The sequence below is a fragment of the Canis aureus genome, chromosome X (assembly GCF_053574225.1).
Source record: "Canis aureus isolate CA01 chromosome X, VMU_Caureus_v.1.0, whole genome shotgun sequence".
In the NCBI taxonomy this organism is placed as follows: Eukaryota; Metazoa; Chordata; class Mammalia; order Carnivora; family Canidae; genus Canis; species Canis aureus.
In genome coordinates this window covers 99347377-99375175 of record NC_135649.1, presented here as the reverse complement: position 1 = coordinate 99375175, position 27799 = coordinate 99347377, and the positions used below count along the sequence as shown (strand labels likewise).

General features: G+C 35.9%; 1 protein-coding gene across 1 annotated transcript in view; it reads left to right on the top strand.

Moving 5' to 3' along the window:
* Positions 1-26210, top strand: part of IL1RAPL1 (interleukin 1 receptor accessory protein like 1) — a 1264416-nt gene extending 1238206 nt beyond the window's left edge. Inside the window, exons 11-12 of the mRNA XM_077889792.1 lie at positions 13192-13362; positions 13811-26210. Of these exons, the coding sequence (XP_077745918.1) occupies positions 13192-13362; positions 13811-14529 (890 nt within the window). The 3' untranslated portion in view covers positions 14530-26210. The remainder of the gene's footprint in view (positions 1-13191; positions 13363-13810) is intronic.
* The last annotated feature ends 1589 nt before the right edge of the window (positions 26211-27799 follow it).

Sequence of the window (27799 nt, the reverse complement as noted above, 5' to 3'; positions counted from 1 at the left end):
GATCCGGGATCGAATCCCACATTGAGTTCCTTGCAGGGAGCCTGCTTCTCCCTCTTCCTATATCTGTGCCTCTCTCTGTCTATGTCTCTCATGAATAAATACATGAAATCCTTTTAAAAATGAAGAATGTTTATTCATTGAGAAAATGAAGAATGTTTATTCATTGAGCATAATGTGTCTTTTGCTACTTTTGCTGGGATGTTCTTTTTATCTGTTAGGTCCATTTGGTCTATAGTGTTCTTTAAATCTACTGTTTAATTATTAACTTTTTATCTCAATGATATATCCAATATTAAAAGTGGGGTATTGAAACCTGCTAATATTATTATATTGCTGTCTATTTTCCCCTCAGCTCTGCTAATATTTGCATATTTACATACTCCCAATATTGGGTGTATATATATTTACAGTTATCATATCTTCTTGATGAATATCACAATATAGTATACAGTGACCTTCTTTCTCCTGGTGACCAATTTTCATTGCAAATCTATTTTATCTGATATAAATATAGCCACTCTTGTTTTCTTTTAGTTGCCATTTGCAGGAAAATCTTTTTCCATTCTTTCACTTTCAGCCTATGTATGTCTCTAAAGATAAAGTGAGGGCAGCCCCGGTGGCTTAGTGGTTTAGCGCTTTCCGCCCAGGGCATGATCCTGGAGACTCGGGATTGAGTCCCACGTCAGGCTCCCTGCATGGAGCCTGCTTCTCCTTCTGCCTGTTTCTCTCTCTCTCTCTCTCTCTCTCTCTCTCTCTCTCTCTGTGTGTGTGTCTCAAATAAATAAAAAATCTTAAAAAAAATAAAGTGAATCTCTTGTAAGCAGCATATTGTTGGATTTTTTTTTAATCTATTCAGCCACTCTTTGTTGTTTGATTGGAGAATTTAATCCATTTATGTTTAAAGTGATTATTGAAAGGTAAGGACTTACTCTTGCCATTTTGTTAGTTATTTTCTGTTTGGTTTGTTATTCCTCTTCTTCCTCTCTTGCTTTCTTCTGTGATTTTTTTTTTAACTCATATGCTTTAATTTCTTTGTCTTTAACTTATGTGTATCTACTGTAGGTTTCTTCTTTGTGGATACCATGAGGTTTACAGGAAACATATAATAGATCTAACAGACTATTTTAAGTTGATGACAACTTACCTTCAATTGCATAAAGAAGTCTACATTTTTACTTTCCTCCTCCCACAATTTATGCAATTGTTGTCATAATTTACATATTTTTATATTGTGCATCCATTAAGAAATTATTATACCTATAGTTATTATTTTTAATTTTATTTTAATTCCAGTGTAGTGAACATAGAGTATTATTAGTGTCAGGTGTACAATATACTGATTCAACAGTTCCATTTACTGCTCAGTGCTCATCAAGATAAGTGTACTTTGAATCCTCTTCACCCATACTCCCATCCACTCCCCCTCTGGTAACCATCTGTTTGTTCTCTATAGTGAATAGTCTGTTTTATGATTTGTCTTGTAGTTATTTTTTTCTTGTTTTTTATTATATTTTATTATTTTATTTTAAAAAATTTTTTATTTATTTATTCATGAGAGACACACAGAGAGAGGCAGAGATATAGGCAGAGGGAGAATCAGGCTCCTTATGGGGAGCCCAATGTGGGACTCGATCCTGGGACCCCAGGATCACGACCTGAACCGAAGGCAGAAGTTCAACCACCGAACCACCCAGGTGTCCCAAGTTTTTTTATCTTAACTGCAGTATAGTTAACAAACATTATTTTAGTTTCAGGTATACAGTATCCTAGTTCAACAATTCTATACATCATTCAGTGCTCATCATAAGTGTATTCTTTAATTCCCATCACCTATTTCACCCATTCCACCCATTCACATTCCCTCTGCTAACCATCAATTTGTTCTCTAGAGTTAAGAGCCTGTTTCTTGCTTTGTCTCCTTTCTCTTTTCTTTTCCCTTTGTTCATTTGTTTTGTTTCTTAAGTTTCACATATGAGTGAAATCACATGGTATGTGTCTTTCTCTCTGACTTATTTCACTTAGCATTTTCTGGCTCCATCCATGTTGTAGTAAATGACAAGATTTATTATTTTTTATGGTTGAATAATATTCCATTGTATATACATACCACATCTTTATCCATTTATCTATCAATAGACACTTGGGCGACTTTCATGATTTCATTATTGTAAATAATGCTGCAGTAAACATACAGGTGCGTATATCCTTTCAAATTAGTGTTTCTGTATTCTTTGGGTAAATACTCAGTAGTGCAATTATCGAATCATAAGGTAGTTCTATTTTTAAATTTTTGAAGAACCTCCATACTGTTTTCCACAGTGGCTGCATCATTTCACATTCCCACCAACAGTGCACGAGGATTCCTATTTCTCCACATCCTCCTCAACACTTGTTTCTTGTGTTTTTGATGTTAACCATTCTGACAGGCATTAGGTGATAGTTCACTGTGGTTTTGATTTGCATTTCCCTGATGATGAGTGATGTTGTGCATCTTTTCACATGCTGTTGGCCATCTGTACATCTTCTTCAGAGAAATTTCTGTTCATGTCTTCTGCCCATTTTTAATTTGATTATTTGTTTTTTGTGTTGAGCTGTATAAATTCTTTACACATTTTGGATATTGACCTTCTATTGGATATGTCATTTGCAAATAGCTTCTCCCATTCTGTAAGTTGTCTTTTAGTTTTGTTGATTGCTTTTTGTTGTTGTTGTTATGCTGAAGTTTTTTAGTTTGGTGTAGCTCCAATAGTGTATTTTGGCTTTTATTTCCCGTGCCTCAGGAGCCCTATGTAGAAAAATGTTGTTACAGCTGATATTAGAAAAATTCCTGCCTGTGCTCTCTTACAAGATTGTTATGGTTTCAGGTCTCACATTTAGGTCTTTAATCTATTTTGATTTAATTTTTTGTATAGTGTCAGAAAGTGGTCCAGTTTCCTTCTTTTGCATGAAGCAGTCCAGTTTTTCCAACACCATTTGTTGAAGAGATTGTCTTTTTCCCATTGCATATTCTTGCTTCTTTTGTCAAAGATTAATTGACCATTTTGATAGCCATGGATTTCGACAGATATGTAGCCATATGTAAACCCCTGCACTATAAGACAATCATGAGCCACAGGCTGCTGAGTTGGTTTATGATACTGTCATGGACAATTTTTTTTTTTATTGGAGTTCAATTTGCCAACATATAGCATAACAGCCAGTGCTCATCCCATCAAGTGCCCCCCTCAGTGCCCATCATCCAGTCACCCCCACCCCCCGCCCACCTCTCTTTCCACCACCCCTTGTTCTTTTCCCAGAGTTAGGAGTCTCTCATGTTCTGTCTCCCTCTCTGATATTTCCCACTCATTTTTCTCCTTTCCCCTTTATTCCCTTTCACTATTTTTTATATTCCCCAAATGAATGAGAACATATAATGTTTGTCCTTCTCTGATTGACTTATTTCATTCAGCATAATACCCTACAGTTCCATCCACGTCGAAGCAAATGGTGGGTATTTGTCATTTCTAATGGCTGAGTAATATTCCATTGTATACATAGACCACATCTTCTTTATCCATTCATCTTCCGATGGACACCGAGGCTCCTTCCACAGTCTGGCTATTGTGGACATTGTTGCTATAAACATTGGGGTGCAGGTGTCCCAGCGTTTCACTGCATCTGTATCTTTGGGAGTAAATCCCCAACAGTGCTAATTACTGGGTCATAGGGCCGATCTATTTTTAACTCTTTGAGGAACCTCCACACAGTTTTCCAGAGTGCTGCACCAGTTCACATTCCCACCAACAGTGCAAGAGGGTTCCCCTTTCTCCACATCCTCTCCAATATTTGTTGTTTCCTGTCTTGTTAATTTTCCCCATTCTCACTGGTGTGAGGTGGGATCTCATTGTGGTTTTGATTTGTATTTCCCTGATGGCAAGTGATGCAGAGCATTTTCTCATGTGCTTGTTGGCCACGTCTGTGTCTTCCTCTGTGAGATTTCTGTTCATGTCTTTTGCCCATTTCATGACTGGATTGTTTGTTTCTTTGGTGTTGAGTTTAATAAGTTCTTTATAGATCTTGGATACTAGTCCTTTATCTGATATGTCATTTGCATATATCTTCTCCCATTCTGTAGGTTGTCTTTTAATTTTGACTGTTTCTTTTGCTATGCAGAAGCTTCTTATCTTGATGAAGTCCCAATAGTTCATTTTTGCTTTTGTTTCTCTTGCCTTCATGGATATATCTTGCAAGAAGTTACTGTGGCCAAGTTCAAAAAGGATGCTGCTGTGTTCTCCTCTAGGATTTTGAAGGTGTCTTATCTCACATTTAGATCTTTCATCCATTTTGAGTTTAACTTTATGTATGGTGTAAGAGAATGGTCCAGAGTCATCTCAGCATCCCCAAACAAGTGCATAAAGAACATCTGAGTCATGAAGCCCCATATGGAGATGGTCTTGTGTTTAAGCAAGTCTGTGATCATTTTGGGTGTGGTGACAGTGGAGAGACACGTACCCAAAAGAGAGGTTTCCAAGGAGAAAGTACAAGGGAGAATGAAGGTAGGAACTAAATGTCACTGTGACTGTCATGAGAATATTTCCCCACACAATAGCACTGTAGATTAAGGAGAATGTTACAAAGAAGAAAATCTGAAGTTCCCGTCATCCAGAAAATCCTAGTAAAAGAAACTCAGTCACTACAGATCCATTTTTAAGATCCATTTACTTGATACACAAAGGCACCAGAAGTTCTTTTTTACAAACAGAATAAAGGGATGCCTAGGTGGCTCAGTCGGTTAAGCGTCCAACTCTTGATCTCAGCTCAGGTCTTGAGCTCATGGTCGTAAGTTCAAGCCCTGCATTGGGTTCCACTTAAGAATTAAAAAAAATAAAGCCACAATTAGCACTGATGTTTTCCTATTTAATTTGATGATAATAGTTGGTAATATGACAAAATATAATTTTAAATATATCAGCATAACCATCTACAATTTGAAATTATTTTATGGGTCACATCACTTTAAAACAATATTCTTATAATTATGCAACAATTAAAAAGCATTTGAAGGAGTGAGGGTTTTTATTTTCTATTGTTTTATTCTATGAAATGATACTCTTTTATCAATTATTCTTGACTGCCACTAATTTTCTCACTTGAAAAAATTAGATAAGTAGTTACATTAGTATTTTTTGTCTTTTATTATCACAATTGCTGTCACCTCTTGAGATCACGTTATAACAATATATAAGGAATACAGGATTTGGAAGATTAGGAAATTGTATTGTCCTGTATCACTGAAGTCATTTATTAAGTTCATTCAATGTTTCTAAAATAAACAAAGAAAATGTAAATGTGCATACACACATACAAACACAAATACAACTTAGGGCTAATTTGTACATGAAAGAAAGCCTTTTAATTCATTAAAAATAATTTGCTCTTGAGGCACCCAGGTGCCTCAGTCTGTTAAGTGTCTGTCTTCAGCTCAGGTCATGATCTCAGGATCCTGGGATTGAGCACATCAGTGGAGAAATCTGCTTCTTCCTCTTCCTCTGACCCTCTCCCCTGCTCATGCTCTCTCTGTCTGCCTCAAATGAATAATAAAATCTTAAAAAAAAACAATTTGCTTTTTTATTTTCTATTGTATGATATACTGAGAATATCATACAATATGTATACAATACATTGAAATATGGACTTATCCTCAGATCTTTATGAAGTTTTTTTCTCAATTCCCGTATTACTATTGTTCACAGTGAGAAGTGTGTGCATTGTGTATAAATGTATGTATCTGGTGGTTAAGAAGTAAATAGTTAAATGATTCAACCCTAAAAAAAATTAATTGACCATATAATGGGTTTATTTCTAGGCTTTCTATCCTGTTCCATTGATCTATGTGTCTATTTTTGTGTCAGTACCATCGTGTTTTGATTACTACAGCTTTGTAGTATAACTTGAAATCTGGAATTGTGATAAATTGTGAAACCTCCAGCTTTGTTTTTCTTTTTCAAGATTCTTTTGGCTATTTGGCGGGTTTTGTGGTTCCATTCAAAGTTTTGGATTATTTGTTCTATTGCTCTTCTATACAACAGTAATGAAGCAACAGAAAGAGAAATTAAGAAAGCCCATTTACAATTACACCAAAAATATTAAAATGCCTAAGAATAAACTTAACCAAGGGGGTAAAAGACCTGTACTCTGAAAACTATGAAAGACTGATGAAAGAGGTTAAAGACAACACAAACAAAAGGAAGGAAATTTCATGTTCATGAACAAATATTGTTAAAATGTCCACACTACCTAAAACAATGTACAGAATTAATGCAATCCCTATCAAAATAACCAATAGTTATTTTCATAGAACTAGTATAAATAATTGTAGTTATTTTTAATATTATTTTTGTTGATTTCTATACTAGAGATAAAAGTGATTTATACCACCATTACAGTATTAGGGTATTCTGAATTTGACTGTATATTTACCTTTACCATTGAGTTTTATATTTTTATGTTTTCATGTTCTTACTTAATGTCCTTTCATTTCAACTTGAAAAACTTCCTTTAGCATTTCTTGTAAGGCAGATCTAGTGGTGATGAACTCCCTTAGGTTTTGTTTGTCTGGGAATGACTTTATCTCTCCTTAATTTTGAAGGACTGCTTTTCTGAGTATAGTGTTCTTGTATTCTTGGTTGACATTTTTTTCTTTCATCACTTTGAATATTTTATCCCATTCTCTCCTGGCCTGCAAGGTTTCTACAGTTCAGTTTCTATAGTTTATTTAAGATGATTATTTTGTTTTGTTTTGTTTTTTTAAAGATTTTATTTATTTATTCAGGAGAGACGCAGAGAGAGAGGCAGAGACATAGGCAGAGGGAGGAGCAGACTCCCTGCGGGGAGCCCGATGTGGGACTCGATCCCAGGACCCAGGGATCAAGAACTGAGCCAAAGGCAGATGCTCAACCACTGAGCCACCCAGGCGCCCCTCAGATGATTATCTTGAATTCTCTGTCAAACAAATTGTATATCTCCATTTCTTTGTGGTGGTTACTGTAACTTGATTAGTTTTCTTTGGTGTTGTGTTTGCCTGATTCTTCATGATCTATGTACCTTTGCATTGATGTCTGTGCATTTGAAGGAACAAACACCTCTTATAGTCTCTATAGAATGATTTCAGCAGGTAAAGTCCTTCTCCTGTCTGTTTCCCAAGCCAGTGAGATTGCCTCCAGAGTTATAGTCATCCTGGGTTTGAGCCAATTTTGCGACTGTTTCTGGGTCTACAGTGAGCAACGTGTTTGGCAGGCTTGTTACCAGGGGTTCAGGTGGTCAAGGACCTTCTCTGGTGCCTGGATGTATGGACCTGCCTCTAGTACTTTGCTTAGTAAAACAGTATTTATATAATTGTCCATTTCAAAGTCCAGAGTTGGAATCTTTAGTCAGCGGGCTTTTACCAGGTATGTGGACAGATATGGCTCCCAGCGGATCCCTGGGAGAGCAGCCTGATTACTCTCTGGGGCCCTGGGTAGACAGGACTTGCTCTGGACCATGGCTGAGAGGATTTATGCATGGATGTCTTATTTGGCCATTTTGCTGACATCATACCCGTTTTTCATTTTTTTGTTAAACGTTGCAATCAGAATCGCTTGAAAGTCATGGGAAGAGTAAATCAATGACTATATTCGAATTTGTGCAAACTATTGCAGAGTATGTACACCAGCTGTTTTCCATCTCTGCAGTGAACAGAATTATAGTTAAGGATTTAAATTACAGAAAATAAAATTTAAAGAATAAAGTTTAGTATCTGTGCTGCTGAAGCGAGCACAAAGAATAAAGTTTAGAATAAGAAATATAGTCTTGTACTAGCCTATTATTATTTACCACTTTTAAGCTGTTTATAAACTTAAGTTGAATTGAAAAGATTGCAGACCCATTCTTTAAAAACCTTAGCATCATATTGTTTTTTCAATGATTATAAAAAATGTTGATTTTTCCAAATTTCTCCAGTCACATAAAGCTCAAACATGAAGATTAGTCAGTATATGTTCTCACAGATATTAAACCAAATTGAAGGGATGTTACCCAAGATTCACATTCATCTGGTAATTGGGAAAATGGAAGAAATCTTAGAATCCATATGATTTCGGGTCAGAGAACATTGCTGGATTTAGTATGGTATCTGGCGTGATGTTTGCAGTCTGATAACTTTTAAATCAGGAGTTTCCTTCTGGTAGTAAATAAATGCCCAGTCCATTTCTGCTCTGATATAGACTCGGGGGGAAAAAGGGGAATTAGATATCAATCAAGTGTTCCATTGATTGAGGATGCTGCTGCAGATGCTCACAAGGGGCTTTTGAGCCACATTTACTACCAAGATGATCTGCATGTGAATGACTCCTTTTTATCCAAGAGATATCAGCTTAACCACTATAAATTTGTCCAGATGACATAAAGAGATAGAAAACTGACTGAGGCCTTAGCACCAATTTCTGAGGTTCATTTAAGCCTAATACAGTTAATGTATATATTACTCTGGGCAAGAACCTACTTCCTTTTTGATGAAAGTGTGGATTTTCAGCTTCTTTGTTTAGAGTACATCCTCTGTAAGTATCAGCACCACTTACCATAGATCTGATGCTGCAGTGTTTAGTTTTGTTGTTGTCTGCTCAATTTCCTAGCAGCTGAATGCTGTTCTTTGATGCCTTTGAGCCTTCTGGATGCCTGTACCCTGTCCTAGAGCAGAGTTCCTCAAAGCGTAGTCCCTGGACCAGCAGCATCGTTACCCAATATGTTGCTGTAAATGCAAATTCTTGGGGCTTCTGGATGGCATGGTCAGTTAGGCATCTGACCCTTGGTTTCAGCTTAGGTCATGATCTTGAGGTTATGAGTTTGAACCCCAGGTAGTGCTCCACACTCAGAGTGGAGCCTGCTTAAGAATCTCTCTCCCTCCCTGCCCCTCCTACTCATTCTCTCTCTCTCTTCCCCCCCCCCTCTGCTTGTCAAATAAATAAACAAATCTCTAAAAAATGCAAATGCTCAGGACTTACTCTAGAACTATTGAGTGGAACACTCTGGAAGTAGGGCTCAATAATCTGTATTTTTAAAAAGATTTTACTGGGATCCCTGGGTAGGCAGCGGTTTAGCGCCTGCCTTTGGCCCAGGGCGCGATCCTGGAGACCCGGGATCGAATCCCACGTCGGGCTCCCGGTGCATGGAGCCTGCTTCTCCCTCTGCCTGTGTCTCTGCTTCTCTGTCTCTCTCTGTGACTATCATAAATAAATAAAATTATAAAAAAAAAGATTTTACTTATGTATATGACAGAGAGAGTATGTGTGTGAGAGAGCACAAACAGGGGCATCAGCAGGCAGAGGGAGAGGGAGAAGCTGACTCCCCACTAAATAAGGAGCCCAATGTGGGGCTCAATCCCAGGACCCTAGGATCATGAGCTAAGCTGAAGGCAGACACTTAACTGACTGAGCCACGCAGGCGCCCCATATCAATCTATATTTTAGCAAGCTGTCCAAATTGTTGTCATTCATACTCAAGTCTGAAAACGACTTTTTCAGAGGAGTTCACAAGGACTCTAAGATCTTCCCTTGGGTTACACTGAGAAAGTACAGTTCAAGGCTATTCCAAAGGAAACTTGTTAAATGCTGACCCCATAGCTCCTAGTAATTCCTTAAGGAGTCTAGGCAGCATGGAGTGTTATCTCCAAAGCCATTTCTCCTAGAAGATAGCCCAGGTCTTGAGAAAATCCCCACACTGGCTGTAAGATATAAGTCATGTGATATGCAAATGAAAGATTATTCATTTATTTAATCAACAGATCTGTTTGAGCATCTACTAAGCCCTGATGAGATATCTGAGTCAAGGATATTGTAGTCAAAGAAAAAAAGATATGAGCACAATAATATTGTACATGGGAAAAGAGATCACCTCCAAGTCTGATATCTCCAAGATATCAGACTCACATTCAAAAGAAATCAACAATAGATCTAGTTGCTGGTTTTTTGACAATGAGTAACCATAAAGACTTTCCGAGATACCGTAAGCAGTGGTGATGTTTGGGAAGATAAATTTTACAACTCTATGTGGAATGGCCCATAAGGAGAAAGAAACAGAGAGGAAGACCTACTAAAATAGAATTATAACAGCTAAGAAATGAGTAGGTCAGGACCCAGGATGGAAGTAGAATCCAAAGGACTTTTACCAATGAATGCTATAAGGTTATTAGTAATTAAAAAGGATAGGTGGAACATACGTCTGACATTTGGAGACTAAACAAGTGAGATTGTCCTGTTATTAAAGTGGAATAAAAGGTGAAGAACAGAGCTTGAGAGGGGAAGCTTGTTTTGTTGTGAGCATGTTAAATGTGAGGTATACACTGAGCATCCAAATTAAAGGGTCCAGGTAAGATTAGGGTATGGTTGGTAGTTTACGAGAAAAAAAAAAAACAGGACTGCACATCTAAATTAGGGAGTTAGCTACATAGACGTGATTATTGATGTCATAGAAGGAGAGGAGATGTTTAAGGGAAAGTGGGCTGAGAGAGAAATGAAGCAGGTCACAGAAAACATATTGAGAGATAACAGCATTTCTGAGATATAAGAGAGATGTCCATGGAAGAGACAGGGACCCAGCACCATGTAAGCAATAGTGATATCAAGCTGGAATTTACCAGTATCAGTGGACCGGTTGTTCACATCTTTTCTGAGTCATAAGTTCTCTGTTCCTATTGGTGTTCATATTGATCTGCTTTTCAAATATTTTTCACCTTAGAAAAGACAAAGGGCTAAGAATGAGGATCTAGTCATTACACTTCCCAGATTTGGGCAAACTTCAGTATGTTATATGGTATTTTGTAGCAAACTGGAAGGAAACAACCTTCAAGAAAGAAAATAGTATATGGGAGAAATCAGTCTATAATTCACAGTCTGGCTCAAGGAGTCCTCTCTTTGGCCCATGACCCCTGTACTGGGGTCAACATGTTTGTCCTCTAGAAATAAACTGTTGACTGACCTACACCTACTAGATTGGAAGCTACTGATTGGGATTGTAAAGGAAGTCTTCTATCTCATAGATATGACATGTGAATATCTATTGAATGGACATTTTAATTAAATGTTAACTGGTAGGGTGCTTGGGTGGCTCAGTCAATGAAGCATCTGCCTTCAGCTCAGGCCATGATCCCGGGATCCTAGGATTGAGCCCTACATTAGGCTCCCCGCTCAGCAGGAGAGTCTGCTTCTCCCTCTGCTCCTCCCTCTGCTTGTGCTCACTCTCTCTTTCTCAAATAAATAAATAAAACCTTTTTAAAAATAAGTAAATAAATTTTAATGGGTATTACACACTAGCTTTATTATGTACTATTTTCTATTATTTCTTACTCAACTAAAGTGTTTACATCAACAAAATGGTACCACTATAGACTGCTGGCATATGTGAATGACCTGATGTAGCAAATGTAATCATTTTTTGGTGAAAATTGAATTTTATTTATAATATGTACTATTTCCTGATTGAAGAATAAAGAAAATACCAAATATCAGAGTATGGCATGTTTGGGATGATTGCTATTTTTCTAAACCTTTTTTTTTTTAAAGATTTTATTTATTTATCCATGAGAGACACAGAGAGAGAGGCAGAGACAGGCAGAGGGAGAAGCGGACTCCCTGCGGGGAGCCCGATGTGGGACTCGATCCCAAGACCCCATGATAACGCCCTGAGCTGAAGGCAGATGCTCAACTGCTGAGCCACCCAGGCGCTCCTAAACTTTTTTTTAACCTAAAGCCTGGTTGTTGTTGTTGTTGTTGTTGTTGTTGTTGTTGTTTAATCTTCTATACCTAAAAGTTTTCTTTCAGACATCCTATAGTGGAGGTGTTAGTTTCTTATATACCTGTGTTAAAATCAGATACAGTGAATAGTTCCGAGTTTGCCCTAATAAGTTGTAATTATAGGATAACTTCAAGATGGCTCAGGACTATCAGACCATTGAAATGAACACACCCATATGGATCTCTGAAAGTGAGCTATAGTCCCTGAAGTCAAAAAAGAGTGCCCCAAAGCCACCCAGAGCAATAGTTAAGGATGTCCCTCTGTCTTTGATGTTTTATAACCCCAAAATTTTAAGTGTTCTGTGCCAAATACAAAGCTCATTTCATCCTGAAATTTAGGGCTGTTTCAGTTCAACTGGATGTGATAATTGAGTAATACACCGATAATCATCAGGAAAGTACAAAAGAGCACTAAGGATATTGGTATTTGGTAAACTCAGTATATTGGTAGTATTTAGATTTGAGGTGAGTTATGAATACTGATATCACATTCTGAAAATGCCTCGGATGAATGAGAGACTATCCAGAATATAAATGACTTATTTTAATTAGAAACAACAAATATGAAATTTGGGATGTTTAATGTTAAAAAATTAAGATAAAGATAATGCATGATACTAGTCAAATATTTTAAGAGTTTCCATGTAAAAAGGGGAAAGAATAATGAAAGAAACAGATTTTAGAACTAAGTTTCATTCCTTTATATTGTAATTTTTTATTCTCCTGGTCGAACTGGTAAACATGGTAAAAATATTTGGCATATTTTACATGTGAGATAAATGGAGATCAGCAAAACAACACAGTGTTCTAAAATAATTAATTCAATGAAATAATATTCTTAGTCCCCAAATCCAAGAACTGGCTCTCAGTGGAAAAGTAATTATTCCATGCTTGATTGTATTTTCTCCCTAACAGAAAATCAGTACAGTGCCCACAATCAAAATATCATTCCTCCATGGGCAAGCCAAGTATAGTTTTCTTTTTTATCAACAGAGTAAAATGACTAAACGCAGGATTAGTTGAATGTACAATCATTTAGAGTAAGAACATACTATCCAACCAAGTGCCTTTTATAAGCAATCAAGAATCTCCATGACCTGTGCATCAAAAATGTTGGAAGATCATTTCATCGCCCTTTTTGTTAATTTTCTTACTACTGTATTCACAACAACAACAAACAAAAATGTGACCCTTTATACCTCCACATTAGTTCCACAATATTTGGCATCATTTGAATTCCTATTGAAAATTAATAAAGGCTTCTTTCTTTGGTCTCCCCAAAGTAGGGCATTTAGAGATGTTTTTGAAAAGAGTCGAATGTTTTCATGTCCTAATATTTTCTTTGGAGAGTAGTGACTTCAACTTCACTTTGTAATGTTTTTGACAGACAATAAAGATTATGATGCATACTTATCATACACCAAAGTGGATCCTGACCAGTGGAATCAAGAGACTGGGGAAGAAGAACGCTTTGCTCTTGAAATCCTACCTGACATGCTTGAAAAGCACTATGGATATAAGTTGTTTATACCAGATAGAGATTTAATTCCAACTGGAAGTAAGTTAATGTTTTCATTTAAGAGTGTGCATATTCTTTGTCTGTGTGTCATCATTTTTTAAGGCAGAATTTTAACTTGTGGTTCTCTACATCCATCAAACATTGTATTTATCAGTGGCTCAAGAAAGAAATGTCATTATGTGTTTATATGAAACTTAATTTTTGAACTCCTGAGAAGCTAGTTCCATTATTCTATAAAGCATCTCCTTCTATGAGTCTTGACATTTGAACAAACAAGCGCGAGATTTGTACCTAGGAAAAATATTTCTAGTGTTGAGAAAAGCAAGAGCCCATACTCTATTCACTGTGGTCATTGGTTATTTTCAACTTCTGAGGTATTACCCAGCAAGCAACAATTCTCATGTGATGTGTGAAAGAGAAGCTACTGGGGCTTTCGGGACCAGATGTTTGATCCAGTCATTCTGATCAACTCTTTTCTCTTTTGTAGCATACATTGAAGATGTGGCAAGGTGTGTAGATCAAAGCAAGAGGCTGATTATTGTCATGACCCCAAATTATGTAGTCAGAAGGGGCTGGAGCATCTTTGAGCTGGAGACCAGACTTCGAAACATGCTTGTAACTGGAGAAATTAAAGTGATACTGATCGAATGCAGTGAACTACGAGGAATTATGAACTACCAGGAGGTGGAAGCCCTCAAGCACACCATCAAGCTCCTGACGGTTATTAAGTGGCATGGACCAAAATGCAACAAGTTGAACTCTAAGTTCTGGAAACGTTTACAATATGAAATGCCTTTTAAGAGGATAGAACCCATTACACACGAGCAGGCTTTAGATGTTAGCGAGCAGGGGCCTTTTGGGGAGCTGCAGACTGTCTCGGCCATTTCCATGGCTGCGGCCACCTCCACAGCTCTAGCCACTGCCCATCCAGATCTCCGTTCCACCTTTCACAACACGTACCATTCACAAATGCGTCAGAAACACTACTACCGAAGCTACGAGTATGACGTACCTCCTACCGGCACCCTGCCTCTTACCTCCATAGGAAATCAGCATACCTATTGTAACATCCCTATGACACTCATCAACGGGCAGCGGCCACAGACAAAATCGAGCAGGGAGCAGAATCCAGATGAGGCCCACACAAACAGTGCCATCCTGCCGCTGTTGCCAAGGGAGACCAGTATATCCAGTGTGATTTGGTGACAGAAAAGCAAGGGACAACCTGTCCCTGGGAGCTTGAGTGGAGTCTGCAGTCCAGTGCCTGGAACTAAATCCTCGACTGCTGCTGTTAAAAACATGCATTACAATCTCTAGAACACGAGGAAAAACAGGGTCTTGTACATATGTTTTTGGCAATTTCTTTGTAGCATCAGTGTCTTCCTGTTTTACCATGTCTCTTACCATTACATTTTTTGACTTTGTTTTATATGTCATTGGAATTTGTAAATTTACATTTTTTTAAAGAAGAGACTTATGTGTAGATAGAAAACCCTTTTTTGCTTCATTAGTTTAGTTTTAGAATGGGTTTTATTTTCTTTTCTTGATTTTGTTTTGCTTTTAACATTTCCTTGGGGTGCTTGGACAAATCTATCCGATGGGACAAGGAGCACCGGATCCTCTCTTGGGTTCTGCCTAGGATCAGCAGGGCCATGTGGGCCTTCAGAGAGCAGTGCAACGAATGCCAGCATTGCCATTTGGGAAAAAAAAAAGATGAGAAGAACACTTGTTCATAGGAGGGCCCCGCCAATCAGAGCCCTGAATCTCTTCCTTGTCCCACCTCATTCCCCACCTCTACCCTTCTAATGGCGGCATGATGTGTAAACTCTGAGGAGGGGTGGGGGTGGGTCTAACTGTCTTAACATTTAATTCACTGCTCGTCAGAATACACTCCAGACCCAGAAGTGTGCTAGTCACTTGACAGTGACCACTACAGAGTGCTAAGAAGAGAAGATCAAGGGCATGAAAATGGGGAGAGAGTGTTGTTTCTGTTTTTTAAATGAGTTGATGTACCCTTATATAAATATATATATATATATAAAACACACACACACAACAAAAGAAACAAAAAACAAAAAAAACAAAAACAAAAAAAAAAAACAAAAACAAAAAAACAAAAAAAAAATCAAGCCCTATATTTGATCACTTCCTGGAAAGGCATGAATGTGTTTGTGGCTGTTTTTGTTTAATATTCTACTTCCTCTTTTTCCCTCTATAATTTTTCTGCAAATGAGATTATGTGCAAATGCCAGGCAAGTTAACTCAAAAGGGTGAATCAACACAAGTCGAAATGAAATTTACATTGAAGGCTTCCAAACCAAAGGGAAGGACAGGATGTGTCATCAAATATGTATGTCACCTTGTATTATACGAAATGTTATTTTCTAAAGAGTCAGAACAAATCTGTGAAACTTATTATGGGATCCCCTTGTATTTAAATGTTAATTCACTGTATTTAATTTTCAACACTACATTCAGAATCAAGTGTTCGGTTTCAGTTTGTGAACATAAGCAACACTTATTAACATCGAAGTGTTTATATAAGAACTCAGGAGGTCAAACATGAGTACCAACAGAAATCAATATTTTCAAAATAAACATTATTTACACAAGATAGTTTTTAAATTAGATGAGAAAGTGTTTAAAATAATTTTACTGTATAAATAATTCGTTTTATTTTAACTGTGTAATTCTATCTTTCAGAAACAGAAAGCTGATGCTCCCAGGAAATTCATCCCTTACCATTTAGCTTTATGTTTGAAATTAATGGCATAAGCAGCTAATACATATTCATGTTGAAGATGATGCAAAATCAGTCATCAAGGAACTTGCGGAGGGTGGAATTGTTAAAGGGAAATATTACCTACGTAGCTTTTAGTTAAAAAAAAATCAATGTGATGAAAACACTGATATAGAACTTATACATTCCTGTAGTGATTCCTTGTAGGAACTTCCATGCCAGTCATCGCCTGTGGGCTTGTGTCGTGACTGTCGTATGTTCAGTTTATTCCTACCACCATATAACAAGAAAACAATTCTACAGTTTGGGTCACAATACTAAAGGTGTGAGTTTGGCCACACACACACAAAAAAAGTGCAAACTTCAAAAGAGTTCATTTGGGAGGGTAAGATTGAATTGCAAATGTACGAGATGAACATAAGAATTTTGCAACAATGCAAAGGTCTTGGTATTTGTGTGACAAAGTAAAGGAGCCTTGGGATGTGCAGTGATTTTTATTTGCTTAAAAACTGTTTATTTCCCTGACAAGTCACCTGGGGTCCTTCTCTACAATCTGTTCTTTATTCCCATGCTCCCCTCGGACCTGTGTCACATTTTCACAAACCAGAACTGAAGCTGCAAGGACACATAAACTTTGTCAGCCTTGCACATTGGGTTATTTTCAGAATCCAAGAAGGCCATTGTTTACTTTGTACTATGGACACCTGTCAGGGACTGGTGGCAGTGAATCTCACTGGACTGGATTCCAGCCTCCCCCAGTGCTCAGAAAACTGTAAACATGGCAATGGCCTGATTTATTTCTTTGTTTTTTTTTTTTATTTTTTATTTTTTTCAAGTGCACGATGGAAGTGTGTAGAGGAAGTAATCAGACCACAGTCATATTTTAGGCATCCATAGGTGTTAATTTAACTGCATTGGGAGTATATTTTTTTGTTCTATTTTTAGTGTAGATTTAAGCACTTTGAATAGCATGATTCAGGGATTGATGGGTAATATTTGATATTCTCACAATTTAAGAAACTTTTTTTCCTCTAATGCTTTGTCATATTTTTTTTAAAAAAAGAGAAAATAAATGGAATAGAAGCTATCTATGGCTTTAGAAACATTCCTCCCAAGTATTCCTCTATCAGCTCCATGTGAGAACAAATGAAGGAAACTGTCATGTGTTCACGTGCTCTATGTTTAACAAAAGTTATGTTAGAACTCACAATAAAAAGAGAAAAAATGTATTTTCCCTAGTGCTTAGGTTTCATCCTTCTCTTTTTTCGGTGGGGGCTGTGGGGGATAAGAATATTCTAGCTGTAGAAACACAGTTGAAAGTGTGAATATGTTAGCCCGGCTGAGGGGGAGAATGGGCTTCTAAACTTGGACATGTGTGATGTTGGCTATTGCCTGTTGTTCATCATTCACTGCTTGGGCTCTGAGTGACATGTTATGGATTCAAAGTCCATCTGGTTCTTTAATGTAACCTCTCCTTGCTGCCTATGAGCGTCCTACCCTGTATACTGGTGCTCAAATCCTTGATTATTTAATTTGTAATCCATTCTTTAGGTTTCCTATGAGCAAGGAAGAAATTTGTATCTTATGCAGCCAGCTGATTTAAGTTTAGATCAATTCTGTGAATTAAATCTAAAACACAATGAGTTAAGAGACCTGAACCTATTATATTTCAATAGCTGAACACCTGATTGTTCAAGCCGTCAATCATTTTGTGTTTATTACTTTCTTCATAACCTATGTATTTGAACCCTATCAGCTTAATCTTAAATATCTAGACACTGGCTTCTTCCTTATTTCATTACTACTTAGCATTTTGTAACAAGAGCAAATATTAACTCAGAGCCAACCTCTGAACTCCAAGTGAGTTTTGTTTATCCTAGAATAGTCATTAACTTTGACAGATACCATGTATGTAAATTAAGATCACCATTTCTAGGAAAACATGAATTCATATATTTACAAATTATTCTTTGGTTCTTGAATGATACCCTAGTTCTCCTTTTTCCAAGAAGTATTTTTTTAATCTTCTGCTTCATTTCTTTCTTTTCTCTATTTAGTTTAAGTGTGTCATTAGTCTCAGAAGAAAGCTTAGTGAGATTCAAAGGAGATCATCGGTGTGCAAGTGACATGAATGAACGGAATAAGAGAATGCACAGGCACCGAACAGGGAAATCCCTTATTGTCTCTGATCTGAATGTGCTTGGTCATTATTCCCATCATTGTGTAGTTGATCAAGAGAGGTGATATATTATCAAATGTGTCAGAAATACCACCTATAGGCACATACTCCCTATCACTGAACACAGTTTTTAACAGTATATTACAGTTATTACAAAGACCTGATGATACAACGAACTTCCCTAAGAGGAAGCTTGTCAGTGGAAGCAGAGCTATTCTTCACCTTATCCTGAGCCCTTCCTACAGGACTGTTCTGAGCAAAGAAAGCAGTTAACAGTCAAATTTTGATTATCCTTAAACTTGGGTTCAAGGACACTTTGAGTCTATATAAAAAGGACTGAAGGAAATAATGAAGTCCTTGAAATTCCAGACAAAAATGTGAATGTGAAAAAACACTGTGAATGTGTGCAAAACCGTTTTCCTGGTTGTGAGTCTCAAAAACATCCATCACCTGAAAAGCTATTGATGTTTGGATTTACGCCATATTCTCAGAAGCTGACATTCACATAAAGCACATATCTTGCCAGCATTGTTAGGCCCATTATTCCTTACCGTCATTCATGAAAATTCAAGGAATGATTATCGTTCTTTTAGCAAACAGACGAAACTCCTCTTCCAATATGACCGGACTTTGTGGGAGACTTGGTTTATAGTGAGGAAAAAATTGGGATGGCAAGTAATTCGGGCCCAGAGAAATGATAATTGACTCTTAACAAACACTCTGCTAGTTTACTCATTTCTTAGTTTATGCAAGATAGTCTTGGAGGAATGTGAATGACGTATGGCTTGGCATGATGCCTTATTTCATGAAACTTCTTTATGACTGGGGTTTAATCAGATTTCCCACCAGAAAACTAAGAAGAAATAATCTGGTACAGGAGTAAAAGAAACAACCACTTGACATGTTTTTTCAGAAAGACTTCATTTTCTTGTGCCAAGATTTAGAATTGGTTATACACTTGATTTTCGGCAATTGTGCTTTTGCCAGTTTCAGGATTGATGATATGCCTTTGGAGTAGTGCGAAGAACTTTAAGACATCAACTGAAGTGAGATTGTGGTTATTTAGTTTTATTTTTTACTCATGACTGGCAGCAAGGTGAAAGTTTGTGCTATGTTAATAATTAAGATACTGTTACAAGGAACTATAAGGCCTGACTGAGTTTCAGTAAAGACAAGGATGACAATGACGAGTTCATCCCTGTCCTAATCTCAGGTCTTTTCATCCTTAAGCTTCAGTCACATGCATAGAGAAGACCAAACTGAGAAGAAGGGACTCAGTTCTCATCTTCCATCAGGTATCATTTCTTTTTCCAGGCTCAGAATACAAAACATTTCTCTATTACAGACATGTAATATCTATAAAAAGAAAATCTTCCTCCTGTCCTTTAAATATTTCTCTTGAGTAGTCTCTGTGTCCACTGACAAATTCCTATTTCATTGAATTGAGTAAAATCAGGCACCGTTGTTTTACTACCATTCACTACCTTCACTGATACATCCCCCAGGATCTACACGCCTGAAAAGTATTCTTTCTTAACAAGCAGGCAGTCACTTGAAATCATTACACTGTGTTCCCTCCACTACTAAATGAATAGAAACCGAAGAACTGCACATAAACTTGAGATTCTTATGTGTAATATTGATGTTGTTGTAAATTTCAATCTTCATAGTCCAGATAACCTTAAGTTTCAAAGGGCATGCTGGTCATTAAAAAAAAGATTTAATGTAAAATGACATATTACATAGTGCATGAACATGTGGCAAAGTAATTTGGATCTATCCTTACTAGTCAATGAGAGACTAAATTTGGGGAGATCAGATGTGAGTGTTTTAGGTTAATTCTCACCTGGGATGAAGACATCTTTAATGTTAGGATACATGGACACTTGTCCAAATTCCTTGCAGCATATGCTCCTGGTAACTAGAATTTTTAGTGTGTTCTTTCCACCAAAGTCGTGGAGATATGTTCATATAATCTGCTATTGAATTGTAAAAACTGTTTCATTTTCAGAGTTTGAGGGAACCCAAGTAGGAAAGTGAATTTCATCATTTTCCTATGCTGGTGTTCAAGTCAAATTTTAAGCTCAGACACTCTCAGATATGTTCAACAGTCAGTAAAAAAGTGCATTTTACGTAGTGTTTCCCTTTAGTTTTGCCTACCCTCTTTGATTTTGTACAATCTAGAATGTATGTAACTCACGCGTAGGTGATGGAGGCGCTCTTTTTTTTTCTTAGAATACTTACAATTATATATTTGGTTTTGCTTTGACTAGCAATAGGAAAATAGACAAATACAAGTGTAAAAATGAGAAATTTTAAACTTGAATTATAATTTGTGTTTTATAGTCGTTTCATAAGTCTGTTGCTCTCTATGAGTATGCTCTCTATATATCCTGTAAAAATAAATTTATATGTTACATAGAAATTCAAGAAATTAAATTATTTATTAAGCTACAAATGTTTCTTCTGGTTTCTACCTGATTATAGATGAAAATAAATTAAATAATGTGTTGTTGGAACAGATGTAAGTACCTTCGTTAATTTGAATAACTCTTGTTAAACTTTTCTTTCCCTCTCTGTTTATGTCTCTATAAGCATATAATTCTTAGACTTAATTCCTATTATGATTATGAAGAAGGGATTTAAGAAATGGCCAATGGGCTGAACAAAAAGAAAACCTTGCTTTAAAAAAAAAATCAAGCTCATTTACAGTCCCTCTTCCGTTCTTCACTCTTGGATTATGGAAAGATTTGAATCACAAACTTGATCGTTTAAAAGTTATTATCACATTAATGATTGCTCCAAGGTTAAACTCTGCATTTTTCCTTCATCTATTTCATAACTTTCTTGGAGAAACAGAAAGGAAAGGAATTATAGCACGTAAGTCCTCTTTGCTGTTTCTCTTCCTTACTTCTTGTTCCCCAGGTATTTTATTCCTTTCTTTTTAAGGTACTACTCACATAACAACCTTAAAATACAGTCCCCTCAGGTAATATTTTAAAGTGACCAAGCTCTTTAATCATCTTATTTCTCTACTCTGTCTACACTTACTTAGAGTGCACAGTCATTCCTAAAGAGAAATGTTTTTGGCCTTACTTTTTATTTTATGTTAAAAATAAGTAAACCTATAATTTCTTTATTTGGGGGGAGGGGAATGGTGGTAAATCTTTCCATCCCAAATGTAACAAGGGACCAACCAGAAGCCTCTTAGAATGAACGGGCTGTTTAGGCAGAATTCCTACCTTAGGACAGCCTTTTAGGAAACACTAGTCAAAGATGACGCCAAGACAAATCATCATGAAAATGGAAAGTAACATTTCTAAAAAAAACCCGTAAGGTTATTTCAGGTTGGACTTCAAAGCAATTAATATATTTAAAATTTCATAAAGTCATTTCTAGCTCAGTAGGGTTTTTCAATGTGAAAAATAGCTTCTACTGAAAAAGTAAGATGTTATATGGATTACGACTTAGTGTATAATTCCTATATCGTATTGCAAAGTGTAAGTCCTAGGACCTGACCCATTATTAAAAGTATCAGGAGAAAAAAACTCTATAGTTGAAGAATATTTGGGATCATGTGTGCACCTTACACATACACATTTAAATTCTCAGGAATTTTCAATTTCACTCATACTATTGACAAGGGGTTAAAAGACTGATACCCGTGGAGCATCTTAACTTATTTCTAGAAGATTCCTAATTGATAGCAGTTCTACGTTTACAGAAAAAAATAGAAACAGAGGCCGAGGCAAATATTCAGAGAATTAAAACAGTCACAACCTACTTACATACTTATATATGGTCTGTAAGAGTAAGTCAGACAAAATCCTTGATCAATCAATGTTTAATGCCCAGTGATACTGATGTGTGGGGGGAGGGCAGGGTGAAGCTCTGAGGAATAGAGAACATGGAAATTTGACCAATAGTTTAGCCAATGTTTGCCTAAATTAGACATTTTTATCACAGTGAGATGTCAATTGGTTTTAGATGGTACACAGAGAGAGGTTTTTATTGGAATGGTTATGTATTTGATTGAACATGTGTTAAGAATTAAAAAAACTTAAGTAGTACATCAAACTTGATGGGTACTATTTCTAGTTCTGTTTATATGGCAGAATGATATATAACTACATGATTTAAATAAAAACATAGGTAATTAATAATCTAGGAAAGATGATAAATGGCAAAAATCATCAAGATCCTTCATGAATGAAAAAAAAAGAGCCTTCATGAATGACTGGATTAGGAAAAATTGCCAAGATAGTCAAATATCTAACTTCTGGGGGAGAAAAGTGATAAAGGATGAAACATCCCCCCAAACAGCAGAAGAATATGCCAAAAACCTACAAAAATGGCAGCCAAAACTTTAAGATTAGAAGACTCCATAGCTGGTTTAAATTAAGCGATGAAATATCTCAGTTCTTTAATTGTCCTTGGCAATAAAGAACCATTTATATTATAATTATGAACTTGAAAACTGATATCTGAATTAAAATCCTTTCTTAAATGGTCTCAGCATGCTTTTCCTCAGTAAAAGGTGAAATTGATTGCTAAACATTATAAGGTATGAATAGAAATTGAGATTTGGGTATGTTACTGCGACAGAAATCACACCCTTTGGCCAAGGGTGAAATCCTTGGTTCAGAGAATTCTTCCAATGAGCCGGCTTGTCATGGTTCTCAGACCTGGGTGCAATTACAATCACCTGGGAAGATTTAAAGAGTCCCAGAGATTCAAATTAAACCAGTCAGGGGTTTGTCCCCATTGTTAGTTGCTATGTTATTGTGTTTTTGTTTTATTTTCTTTTGTTTTGTTTTGAACAAACTTTCCAGGTGATTCTATTAAAAAAAAAAACAAAAAACTGGAGGAGCAGGACTTCAGGGTCTCAAATTTTACGCTTCAGAAGAATTGCCTGGAAAGTTTGTTAAAAATGGTTATTCAGATTTAAATCTGATAGTGTTGGAGTGGGGCCCGAAATCTCTTTATCGAACAAGCTTCCCAGGTGATTCTAATGTGAAGGCCTACAGACAACTCTTTGAGAAACACAAGTGTAGGAGTTGTTATTTCTGTCATTACAACTGCTGTCACTCTTTGGAATATAAAATCAAAGTTTGCAGCGGATGAATGTCACCCTAAACTGGGTCATCCTTTTTTGATAATTTAACCGACTTTGTTCATCAGCATTCACAATGAAGATGTCCTGAGAAAAAAACTGAACTCTATATAGACAGTTATACTTCATTTGAGAATATCTCAAAAGGAAGGGAGAAAAAAAGAACTAGTAAACTTTTTCATGAAATACATGACTTCAAAAAAATGCCCCCTCATAGAACAAAAGTGAAATAATGAATAGTTGTGTTAATTAAAAAATAGTTAAGTGTTAATAAAAAATAAAAATCTTAGAGAATTTATGTCTATTGTCACTTCTGTTTCTATTAAGGAAGAAAAAAAGGAAAATTAGGGATACCAAAGATATTGATTGTGAAAATAAAGATATTGATACCAAATTTGCTTAATTAGTTGGATTTAATGAAGAATTATTTTTCCTCATGTTAACAATGAGTTCACTGAAAGATGACCTCTAATGAAGACTTTTCCAAAAATCCTTTAGCATAAGAATCACCTATAGTATATGTTAAAAGCACAAATAACTGGCTCATCCTCCAAAATAATTGAACCCTTGAAAATTTTTATGATCATGTTATTTGGTGAACCCTATTCTAGTGAATAATGTAAAATCTAAGACTGTATTCATGCAGTGCCCATAAATTTAGTTAATTCTTTGTGAGATGATAAGTTAAATGCACCATCTTGTATTATTTCAACAAAATGACAACCTATACAACAGTGACAAACCAATCGGTCCTTAATTTCAAACCTCAATCATTTATACTGACAATGTATTTTTGGCCACATATATTCATCTCACCAGGCTAATATTGACCTGTATGTCCCTTGTTATACCAGGAATGACGACCAGTGATGACGTTTGTAGCTTCTGTTTCTTGAAAAGAATGTCCTATTTGATGATGTCTAATTCTCATGAACTAATCATGTCACTGATCCTAAGTACATATGTCAGGGACATGGTTCCTGCTAGTTAAGAAAAACTGTTCTTATACATTACTTGTGGAATACCCACATGAAAGAGTTTCTAGAAAATTCATTTAACTTTTTCCACCCATATCCTGGTGACTTGACTTCCACAGCCACTATAGGACCTTTTACCATTTGTGGTTTATAAAACTAGAACATCCAAAAAATAATATTTGGTGGTAGAAATCTACTGAGTGCAATACAGCCTCTCTAAATTTCAACACTAAAATGCAAAAGACAGTATACCGAGTGAGCCTGATTTATTTTCAGAATGCAATCTGGACGACAGCTCAAAACAGTCAACGTTGGAAACATGAAGCATTTAGTGTGTTAAATTAATGTACATGTGTGTATGCATGTGCAATGTCTGCACACTCTAATTAAAAACACACACTAACTATACATTTAAATAAATTCAATCAATATATGCCCTACATTAAATAAACAGTTCTATGAGTTCCCAAGATAATGCCCTCCATCAGGAAATTACTCAGTGAATTGTTTTTGCACAGGCTAAATATAAACACCCAGGTTTCTGTTCAACTAACTTTTCTTTAAGGACATGCATTTTATCTTAAAGGAGAGAGCTCGTTCTTGCTTTTTGCAGAATTCTGTGATTGTTTCCATTTCCTACTTTTCCATTACGTTGTAGCTATGAATTATTTATTTATAAAAAATGGGGGAGGTATTGCACTCAACAACTATCATAAGAAAAGCCTGTGAAAGCATCAAAGTTATTACCATGGGTTTCCTATCTTTTAGTCGATTTTATTTTTTCAGGGCTGTGAAATAACTTATTTTTTCAGATTCCATTTAAATTATGTCCTTAGCAAATAACATGTCTTCAGCAAAGCCTAACTTGAGAAATACAGTTACTGATAAAAACATTTTTTTTTAGTTTTCTTACTTTACAGAATCCATGCCATCACTGAAGTGAGATAGAAACACAATAGAGTTAAGTAAATTTACAACTGACAAGCTTATGAGTACTGCACCTTACGTATTCTGTGCCATGAGGCGAACTCGTATTTACAGTCATCTTCAAAATGGGCATTTGAATAACTTGCTGTGTATTTTCGTGAGAAAACTGGACATGTGATAAGTTATTATAGGAAGGGGTAGCAGAGATTCCTGCTGGTGTAGCATTAGAAAAGTACACATTTATGTTGATATCTCTAAAGATTTTAACTATGGCTTATAGGTAAGGTCACATAACCGACTGTAGCAAGTATAACATACTTAGCATTTTGTACTTTCATTTTAAGAGGGAAGAAGATCACTCACTAAATATGAATGCTGCATATGTTAGCAATAGAGATAGTGATTTTGTAATTTTGATTGCACTTGCCTTAAATTTTTTCCAAAAAGAAATTATATATATAAACAAATATAGATGAGGATGGTTAAAGAACATTGTTTAAAAATAGGCAAGTTCTGCACTGATTATACTTTTTTACATAATTTAATGCATAATGGCAAAGTATATTTGCCAGATCCATGTAATGAGTATATGAGCACATGATAACAGCAGTTTGTATAAGCACAAAGTGTTCTATGTTTAGATGAAAAATTAACAATGATAACTTTTGGTGTGACTGCTTTAAATTTCAAAAAGTTGGATGTTTAAAGATAAATTTATTACTTGCATAAGAATATTTTTGTATAATATTGGGAAAGGTTTAAAATGGACTTGCTTTATGGAGTGCAATTTTCAGAGAAAATAAACAGGGTATGTGTCCAGTTTGTAAATGTTTTCTTTCCAGATTACTCTTTTGCTGGTTAAATGCAAGGATATGATGACTTGAAATACATTTTTTGTGAACTGAATAATACCAACAACAATAACAAAAATAAAGCAATGTGAATAAGTTGCGTATGCAAACTTCTTTTAATCAATGCCCGTAGATCCTGAAAACGGTAGCGAATATCCATTTCTGTGAATATAAGGCTAGAAATATTTATAATTGTGTTTTGCTATTCGATGTATGAACATATATCCCTTATAAGAAAAATACTAAAAACGGCTTGTTTTTAGGAGAATTTTTATTCTTCATGCTTCAGTTTAAAATCAGTTATTTTCTAAAATTAAGAGTAAGATAGGTTAATAGTACCCCATGCTTATTAAATACCTATGACCTTATTAAATACCTATGACCAAAGTTCTTCAATTTGTTAAAATTCTATTTGTATCTATTAGTGAATACGTCTTGAGCTAAAAATGTTAGAAGATTTATGAAAAAGGAAATATTTATAATAATGGTGTGCTGGTTAATATTTATATATATGATAATATACGTCTTTAATATGTACCTGTACTTAGTTAGATACTCTGCTTTGAAATTGAGAAATAGGATTGTGAGTTGGTTTGGGGACCAAAGAGCATCTACAAAACTAAAAATGTCTCCTGGAGATTAAAATGACAGGATAGATCATTTAAGAAGATAACAGGCCCAGATAAGATGTGTGAATTTTCATTTATGCTTTTCTAAGTATTATCCAATAAGTGGTCTTGAGGAGGTTTAATAAACCCCTCCTAAGTAAGACAAAAATGTAGAAACTGAAAATGAACCTTCTTTACAGGTAACAGGAAAACCAAAGAAAGAATCACATTTTTTAGACATAAGATATCCGTTAGCACTCTGGGCTATGGAGAGACTGTTGAGCTGACACAAATTTTTAAGTTTGTAAAGTATTTCTTCTGAAAGGCCAACAACATTAAAATGAAAATCTAATTTCTGGTTTATCACAGATGTCCCTATACCCATGGTAAGTATAGCTACTTTTTTAATGATGAACAGTTATTCTATATTTTGAGGATCTGCATAAAAGTTTATAGTTATTACTGTATTAGGTCACACCCAGGGAAATGCTCAAATCACAAATGAGTGGGTGCAATTGATCAAAAACGTATTATAGATATTTCCTTGGAAAAGACGAAGAGCATTTAGATCAATAAAAGCAATGATGAAAAAATTAATTAACCTGTAGAGTTGACCCTCATGTCTTACTGCTTCCCTCAGTTGTTGTATCACTGACTCAAATATATTGACATACATGAATTTTTTTCTTATGATTCAATTAAGAATTTGGATAAGTTAACAATGTAGGGTCCTCCTCTTTTTTTCTATTTAATCTCTGTCAAAAAAAAAAAAAAGGAAGACAAAAATTAACCTTGACTCCTCCACCTCACCCTACTCCACCTTGGGTCTTACGTGGTGTTTTCTTCCCCCAATATTCTGAGCATCCCTGCTCCAGTGCTGGTAGGTTGCCACATAGATATAGTTCCAGGCCTGTACGGTGGTTGTAGAATTGAACCTTTCTGCAGATAGTGTCAAGAGATCCGGGGAGGCAGCTCAGGGAAGGACTATGGGGCTAGCACTTAGGTGAGCCTTCGAGTTTAAGAGTCCAAAAGTATAATCTTGAGTTGTCTAAGCGTAGATCTATGAACATACCTAGAAACC